General features: G+C 35.8%; 1 protein-coding gene across 2 annotated transcripts in view; it reads right to left on the bottom strand.

Annotated features, from left to right (window-relative positions):
• Positions 1 to 2,897: 2,897 nt before the first annotated feature.
• The window catches only part of LOC105475671 (Sp4 transcription factor), an 84,125-nt gene continuing 77,526 nt past the window's right edge, over positions 2,898 to 9,496 (bottom strand). For both annotated transcript variants that reach the window (XM_011731128.3, XM_011731129.3), the window contains exon 6: positions 2,898 to 6,619. In XM_011731128.3, coding sequence (XP_011729430.2) covers positions 6,372 to 6,619 — 248 coding nt within the window. In that variant the 3' untranslated portion in view covers positions 2,898 to 6,371. The remainder of the gene's footprint in view (positions 6,620 to 9,496) is intronic.

The raw sequence follows: 9,496 nt of genomic DNA, 5'->3' as shown, positions 1-9,496 counted from the left end.
GTTCACTGGTTTGCTTCTCTGCTATCACTTTGAGGTAGGCAAATAATAATTGTAATTAATGTTTAAAAATTAGGAAATAGGCCAGGCGTGGTGACTCATGCTCGTAATTCCAGCACGTTGTGAGGCAGAGGTGGGCGGATCGCTTGAACCCAGGAGTTCAAGACCCACTAGGCATGGTGGTGTGTGCCTGGGTGACAGAGTGAGACCTTGTCTCAAGGAAAAAAAAAAAAAAAAAAGATTTAAACTTTTAATTTTTCTTAGAATTGGAAAAAGACTGTCATAAAATTTTGAGGTCGAGTATGGCAAAGTAGCTCACAGTTTGAGAAAAATACGTTTGAATTTGGAAATTCCCACTGAAATTTCATTTTTTAAATGGGACTTGAGAATTAACTTTTTGATGTATTGTTGCCCATTTTCAAGACATTTCAGCATTGGTCCAGCTGGGAACTATTCCATGCCCTCTGCTATGGTCTGAACAGTTGTGCCTCTCAAAAATTCATGTTGAAACCCAATTACCAATAATATTGCCAGTGATATTAGGAGGTGGAACCTTTGAGAAATGATTAGATCATGATAGTAGAGCTCTCATGAATGGGATTAGTGTCATTACAAAAGAGGCCCCAGAAAATTGTCTTGTCCCTTTCACCATGTGAAGACACAGCTAGAAGTCACCATCTGTGAACCAGTGAATGAACACTGAATCTGCCAGCATCTTGACCTTGGGATTCCTGGCTCCGGAAGTGAGAAATAAATTTGTTGTTTATATGCTACCTAGTCTAGTGTATCTTGTTATAGCAGCCCAAATGGACTAAGACACCCTCTGCCTTTTGGGTTAACTTATTAATAACAATGTATTAAACACAACTATGTGTTACTCAATACAGTTTTCTTATTTGATCTTAACAGACCTATGTATTATTCATAATGCTTAACATTAATAAGCATTGCTCTTTTATTCTACAAAGTAGAAAAACAGAGGTGCTGAAAGGTTCAATAACTTCCCACGGTTGTGTGCCTACTAAGTGGCTGAACCAGGAATCCAGCCTGAAATCGTCAAGACTCTCTGTTGCTCTCTCTTGGCACGGTGCTTAGCTATTAACCAGGGAGATCAACCCTCTGCACTACAAATAGGCCTTTATGCTCTTCCTTCCCTCCCTCCCTTCCTTCCACTCTTTCTACTTGAGATTACTCTCAGGTATCCAAAAATAAATTATTTCATTGCCACCTGTTATTAACAGTAACAGAGACCAAAGTTTATGCTAATCAGTCAATCTTAAAAGAATGGAAAATACATGCCTTAAAAGTCCTGCTACCGAATTACAAGATGATTGTATGTATATTAAGCAGGCATTACTGTTCGGGCAGTAAATATAGCAATATATTATTCAGAGTCACAAAGGAATAAAGTATTTCAAATTTGCTGTGACACTTGAAGTCTCTGCACCCTTATCATTAAGCATCTGAACTTTTAATTAAAAAATAAACAAATACTGTATATTTTTTCTATCAAGTTGTCATTACCAATGGCATTATAAACCATACCCTATTAGTGTTGCTTTTAGCACTACCTCAACTTTCCTAACTACACCAACAGCTGTCAATTTTTAAGATGATTTATCCCTTTTTATGATTGTCTTGTTCATGTGGCTGAAATTCCTAAAAGTACAAGAACCAAACTATATTAAAAATTGAAAAACACAATGAAGTTTTCTAATTGCATTACCCTTTTTTCTGAGATAGAGTCTTGCTCTGTCGCCCAGGCTGGAGTGCAGTGGCGTTATCTCAGCTCACTGCAAACTCCACCTTCTGGGTTCAAGCAATTCTGCCTCAGCCTCCTGAGCAGCTGGGACTACAGGTGTGCACCACCATGCCTGCCTAATTTTTGTATTTTTAGTAGAGATGACGTTTCACCATGTTGGCCAGGCTGGTCTTGAACTCCTGACCTCGTGTTCCACCCACCTCGGCCTCCCAAAGTGCTGGGATTACAGGCGTGAGCCACCATGCCTGGCCTGCATTATCCCTTTATACAATATCATCCTGATGCTTTCTAATGCGAATTTTTCAGGTAATTGAAGTGTATCTTTACTTTGGATAGAAAACATCTTTTGACAATTCCTGTCTTATTTGACAGAGTAACAAATTCTTTGATTCAGTCACTGTTATTAACAAATTATTTTACAAAGTTGTAACATAACTATGCCTTTAGGACATTGCTGTACAAGGTTCTCTATCCAAACACCTTATAGCCCCTGCTTACTACCTAAAACCTAGAGTCTTTGGAGTCTTCTGTCAGTGGGCCAGAGTACTTTTCTTGTGGCCTAACATCCTACCCCCGCCACCCTGGCCACCAAACCCTCGCTTTGCTACGTCTGTATCTGCTGTTGAGTTTGGAAGTGTGTTAGCTGAAGTTGTTACAATAATGTATTCATCACGTTACTAAAGGTCTTCATGAGATTTTTAGGGCTCTCCCAGGAGGAAAAGACAGTTTCTGCTTGTCGTCTTTGTGGCATCTATGTGGCCTATATTGCTTCTCAGTGATTCTGTGAGCTTAAATAATATTTTAATTATGTTCTTCGTTTTCAGGTCTTCCTACAATTTCCTAACATTGATTGCTTAAAATATTTAAGTAAAAAGTGTCTCTAAATCAAATTTTAATTTCCATAAATGTCTAGAGCAATGGCTACAAATTAACATGCAATTTGAATTGGTGTTCTTTGGCGGTATGTTCAGATAAATGGTGACCAAATCTCAATACGAGGAATTATGAAGGGTTGCCAATGTGTTCTCCAGTGAGAAGCATTTAACTCTCCAGTGTTCATGATAAGAAGGTTGATAGTTCAAATAATTTATTGCTGTTTTATAGTATACATAATTAAATGAAACATGTTAAACTCAAGGGAATTTTTAATAGGTTACTTGCAATTGTTATTGCAGGCAACAACTTGTACATGATTTTATTTCCAAATCCACAAAAAACAAATTTTATACAAATCAGCACTGTAAAAATGTCAATTACAGCCCCAGAGGCTTTGCTGGCAGAATAATTGTCTAAATTCTAGAATATGGGAAACAGGTTTTTTTCTGGATTCTTCTTTTTTTTTCATTTTTTTTTTTTTTACAAAAAAAATTTACAAGTGAAATGTTACTACAAAACTTTTTATAAGGAATTTTTGCAAAACATTTACATTTTACCATCAACTATTTCTGTTTTAAAATCATTATGTAGATTTAATACCCTATGCTGCACATCAATTTATGTGGGATGACAACTTAGTGACATGCATAAAAAAACACCACAAGGCATTAAAATGGAGACTTAAATACAAATATTGTTGCAATAAAACAGTTATAAAATTGAAAAATAGGACCTAAACATCATGCTTATCTAAGTTTGACAAATTAACTTTTTCTCCTAGATTACACATTTTTATTACTGCTCTCATGAGAGTGTGATAAATAATGACTTAACATCAAGTTCTAATGTAATCAGCAACACATACACAAACCTAACCAAAGAAAGTATACTGTAAGAAAAAACTATTCTAACACTGGAGTTTTACCATGATAAATACATAGCTTTGCACTGATAATTACAATAAAGAAAAGTTTTATAACGGTGGTAAAGGGAATGAACAGTGAAATGCCATTAAACAAGACTCTACTGCACATCTGTGCCCTATTACTTATAACAGCTATATCCCACTGAGTCAAATAAAGGACATTGAAATTTACGATTCTTCTAAAGACAGAAAAGTAGACTCAGAATGGTATGCAGAACAGACTGTCAAAATATTTCTAATTTCAGTGGTGAAATGTGTACCTGCTAACACAAATTAACATATTTTATATGCTATAAAGCTATCCAGATTCATTTGATAAATTTATAATAGGCCTCATTGTTGATTAAAAAATAACTTCCATTTCTAATGGACATACATAGGTTTGCATTAGAACTGGTTCATGGAATAATGATGCAGAGTGTTCATACTTGGTATTAACAACAACAAAAAGTGTCACTCTGAGGAAACATGATTAAAACATTAAGAAAGTTTCTTTGCGTAAAAAAATTTATAGCACTGATTGTGTAGCATAATGATAGATAAAATATATATTTGATGTTTCAGCTCCTATATAATAAAATTAAAATTAACACTACCAAATGCTCCTCTGTACCAAACAAAACAACAAACCAATTCTGATGTTTTAAAGCCAGATACATCAGTTGTTAAGAGTACATTAAATAAAATATACAAAACAATTTACAAAATCCAACTAAAATTTAAAGACTCTGTTACAAGTCTACAAAAGCTTTAAGAAACTTGAAATTTATAACCACAGTGTAAAAATTTTTTTTCCTTTAATCTCAAAGCTTTTTTATACAAACTGAAAGCACAAAAGACCTTCAGTTTTATATAACGCTACAAAGGGCTGGCCTAAAGTGTACATAGTGTAAACAGTGATCATTACAGTATTTCTCCTTCATCAAAAATACAAGAAACATCACAATTTTGGAAGATAATTCGCATGAGTAGTACTTTTCCTGAAATTATAGAGAATGCACAAGAAAACACGTACCTATATTCAAACAGTCCCCAAAGTAATGATGTTAATAAATTGAGCAGGTAGGTAAAAACTTTAGTTTTCAAATGGTCAATTTCACTGATTATGATTCTGTGTAAATACTTTTTTAAAACATAAAATATCCTTATTAATATTTAAGTTACTGGTATAATCCAGATTTTTTCATATGAAACTTTTGGCCATCTTTCCTAACACCACCATTTCCTAGCCGGGCACGGTGGCTCATGCCTGTAATCCCAGCACTTTGGGAGGCCGAGGTGGACGGATCACCTGAGGTCAGGAGTTTGAAACCAGCCTGGCCAACATGGCGAAACCCTATCTCTACTAAAAATACAAACATTAGCCAGTGGTGGTGGTGGGCGCCTGTAATCCCAGCTACTCAGGAGGTTAAGACAGGAGAATCGCTTGAACCCGGGAGGCAGTGTTTGCAGTGAGCTGAGATCGTGCCACTGCACTCCAGCCTGGGCAAGAGTGCGAGACTCCATCTCAAAAAAAAAAGACCCTTTCCTGTAAGACCCTTGCATAAACCATATATTTTTTTCTTTAGTCACTTACTTCACTGAAAATTATTCTGCCTTTTCAAAAATAAAAGTTTTGCTTCATAATATATCTATTATATATTAGGCTAATTTTTAGGGAAAATTCAGTTATTGATGTAACATAAAAACATTACTGTGTTATAATTTCTAATTACCTTCTAACACAGCACTAGAAATAAAATGGGACTGGCCAATTTTTAGTAGAGGAAAACAAGAATTACAATGTAGTTAAAAGATAATTTTCTGCTGGCCTTGGAAAAAAGTATAATTCTTTCTTTGGCTACCAAGTCAAAGCATAAAGAATTCTGCACATTGTCAACATAACTCATATTTACAAAATACGAAACTACAGAACAATTTACACTCTATGCAAATATTTCCAATATAAACATATTAAATGAAATTTTGTGGTTCAACCTACGGTTAGGAATATAATCAATCCTAACTTCAGAACATTGCATGTTAAGATGCCTCATTTTATTTTTCTGAAGCTATGATGAGTTTTGTTTTAACATTTTTTCCCCAGCATTTTCCTAAGGTGTCAACCTTAAATTTAACCTAAGATTTAACTCTAAGTTCCTCTTGTGTCTCCAAATGGAGAAAGTAATTGGACTTCACTGATTGTCTGCATACACACTACTATAATGTAGTGGTAATAAAGATCTGAGATGTATCTCAGATTACTGTTTTGGAACTTACCTAATTCAGCTGTTGAAGAATTTCTAACATTTAGAAAAGACGGCCAAAACTATTTTCGGTTGATTTTCCAAAAATCAAGCTAAGGAAATACGGGTCCTTATTATCCCTATCATCAGTTAACTATCTGTTTTCTGTGCTATAGAGAAAAAGAAAACACGTAAATTGTTACTGACTGAATTTATAACAAAGTACTTTCAAAGAAAATAAGTTCAATTAAGGTCCAGCCTGCAAACTACTAAGGTCTTTTTAAACATGTTAACAAATGATATTAAGAGATGGGAAGATTCTGTCTAAAGGTTATGTGATATATTTCCAAACAACTACAACTTATAGTATGGAGGAAATACTTTTCTGTTTCCAGTACATCAGTTTACTTTTTGTATTTTTTTAAATTCAACTCTTCATGTGTTGACCCCAAACCCTGGAATACTTAAAGAAGCCAAGAATGAAAACATAATTTCCTACTCTGTAATCCACTTGACCAGCCCATTTCCAGATTTCAAAGGTGTGTAAACAAGTGCAGCACTAGAGGTCTCTGTTATAAATAACTTTTCAGAATTCTTCCATGTTGGTTGAAACATTGGGAGTTGCTGGATTCGAATCTTGAGAAATGGCTGCAACTGTGACAATTCTTGGGGAGCCAAGCACCTCTGTAACAGATGAGTCCAGTTCTCCCGAGGTAACAATGGCAAGAGCTGTCCCACCACCTTTTTTATTCTGGTGCGTTTTGACATGTTTGGAGAGATGATCACTCCGCATAAACCTTTTAGAACATTCCGGGCATTCAAATCTCTTTTCACCTACATAGAAAAACAGTAAATGAAGTTATACACATTTTACTTAAGTGAAATTATAATTTTTAACAATCTTCCTTCTGGTCATATTATATATGAGTTTTTGTACAGTTTCACTAGTTGCAAAATATTTTATTTAAAAATGTTATGAAACAAGCAATGCAAAGAGAAAGACCACGTGATTGCAACAAAAAGACCTGAAGTTTAAGTTCTGCTTCTGCTATGAACTGGAAATAAAAGCTGGAGCAAGTAAATAGCCACCGGACCCTCAGTTTCCCATCTACAAAGCAAGAGGGTTTTTAGCAGGCAATTTAAAATATCTCTATCAGATGTAACAAATATATATAATGTTCAAGGCTCACGTCCACTGTTCTTCCAAACTGCTAACCTGGGTTTTAGTTTTAATCATGGTGGCATGAAATATCTTAGAACTATTTCAAATAAACTAAGTTAATAATTTAATAATGTACTGAGTTCTTTACAAGGCAAAAATGGGAGGCAGGCACATGCTACATTTAGAATTTAATAGAGTTTTTAGGTTTCATAAGATAACACTTAGTTTCTGTTGTCCAAAGAAATTCTTAAATATGCTTTCTTCAAAATATAACATAGTTCTACTGGACCAACTTCTTTGTTTTGGAATAAAAGCTAGTTTAATGTTAACTAAAAAGAAAAAAGCCATTTTGTTTTTGTGTATAATAAATGAGGCATATCAAAATTCGGTTAACTGGTTTATCCTGATGTGCTCAATGAATAACTGTTAGCTGTAGATCTTCCCTCTAAAATTGTTACTTAAGGGACTGAAATGTTGTTTTCCCAGTCCGATAAAACTTGGATAATAAGTGATAGGGTTTGGCTCTGTGTCCCCACCCAAATCTCTCTTGAATTATACTTCCATAATTCCCACATGTTGTGGGAGGAACCCAGTGGGAGATAACTGAATCATGGGGGTGGGTTCCCCATACCGTTCTCACGGCAGTGAATAAGTCTCACAGGATCTGACAGTTTTATCAGGGATTTCTGCTTTTGTGTCTTTTTTGTTTCTTTGCCTGCCACCATCCACATGAGATGTGATTTGCTCCTCTCTGCCTTCTGCCATAATTGTGAGGCCTCCCCAGCCATGTGGAATTGTGTCTTTATCAGCAGCGTGAAAACAGACTAATACAATAAGAAAATTCAATTTGGATAATTTCTTTTCTTGGCCCTGCTTTTGACTCACCAATAAAAAATCTATAGGCTCAAGTTGGTCCACATCAGATACTCTCTCTTTTTCTTTATATTCTCTTTTTCTTTACGTGTGTGCTTTTACTTTTTCATACCCTTTGAAAAAACCATTAGTCTTCCTTATTATTGTTATAAACAAATATTAAAATTTACAGGACCACTGCACTCAATACAATATTGTATTAAACATCCATGTGAAGTAACACAAAGAAGTTGCATCTCCATGTCATACCACACACCAAAATACAAGCTATAAAGATTTAAAACCAAGTATTGGAAAAAAAAAAAGGGAAAACATTTCTATAACCTAGAGCTTGGCGATACTTTAAAAAGTACAACAGGTTATTTAGAAACTATAAAGGAGAGAACAGACAAATCTGACTACACAAAAATACAATACTTTGTATGACTTAAGATCTCATAAAGTTAAAGGAGAGAAAAAAAAAGATCAACAGAAGCATAAAAACAATGTGATAAAATTTAACACATTTTGATAAGCGCTCTTGGCAAACCAGGAATAAAAATTTATTCTTTTACCTGCTAAAAGTCATTGGCACCCTATACCCCTACATATAATTAATGGAGAAACTTCTGAACTATTACTTTATACATCAGGAACAAGATAAGAGTGCTATTATATATATCATTACTATTTTCAACATAATATGAAACATTCTTACCAAGCCTACATATAAGACAGTAAAATGAAATGAGGTACAATCATTGGAAGGAAAAAAAATTGAAATATATTATTATTTACAGTTATTATTATTTACATTAAAAATCTGAGAAAATAAACAATTAGAATAAATTTGTCAAGTGGCAAGATTCATGATCAATCGATAATAAGCAACACCATCCATTAATTACATAAATCAACATGTAATGCAAATGTTGAGACTACAGTGAGCCACTGCACTCTAGCCTGGATGACAGAGCCAGGCCTTGTCTCAAAAAAAAAAAAAAAGTGTGTAGACAAGGCCCTGACCCCAGGTCAGACACAAACTCTATGCGAAGCCACACTTGGCAAGCCTGGTCTTGGTATCTTACTCCAGGGTCTAGCTAGGTTCCAACAGGAGGAACCTGGAATTTCTCTGTACAAAGGTGGAGGTAGTGGCCTACTTTAAAAAAAAAAATGTATTTAGGCTGGGCACGGTGGCTCATACCTGTAATCCCAGCACTTTGGGAGGCTGAAGTGGGTGGATCGCCTGAGGTCAGGAGCTTGAGACCAGCCTGGCCAACACAGTGAAATCCTGTCTCTACTAAAAATACAAAAAAAAAGTAGCTGGGTGTGGTGGTGCACACCTGTAATCCCGGCTACTTGGGAGGCTGAGGCAGGAGAATCACTTGAACCTGGGGGGTGGAGGTAGCAGTAAGCACTGCATGCTAGGAGATAAATTACCTGCTATAACTGCCCCAGGTGTGCCTGCCTACCAGACACCCCATCTTGCAAGACCACCATTAAAAGTCTCGCTTCCATTGTTCGTGTCTCCAAGTCCATTCTTTGGGTTTGGACAGGTGAATGTGTATGTCTCACAAACCTGGGGGCCTGTCTGGGATCTCTGTACGTGCATGGAGTGGGACTCCAGCTGAGAGGGGAGAGGCGTCCCACCCGATTTAGGCGGCCCGCTCTGTCCGGGCGTCCTGGCTCCCCACAGA

The sequence above is a fragment of the Macaca nemestrina genome, chromosome 4 (assembly GCF_043159975.1).
Source record: "Macaca nemestrina isolate mMacNem1 chromosome 4, mMacNem.hap1, whole genome shotgun sequence".
Lineage (NCBI taxonomy): Eukaryota > Metazoa > Chordata > Mammalia > Primates > Cercopithecidae > Macaca > Macaca nemestrina.
Note: the sequence above shows the minus strand (reverse complement) of the source record. Positions and strands in the feature narration are given on the sequence as shown.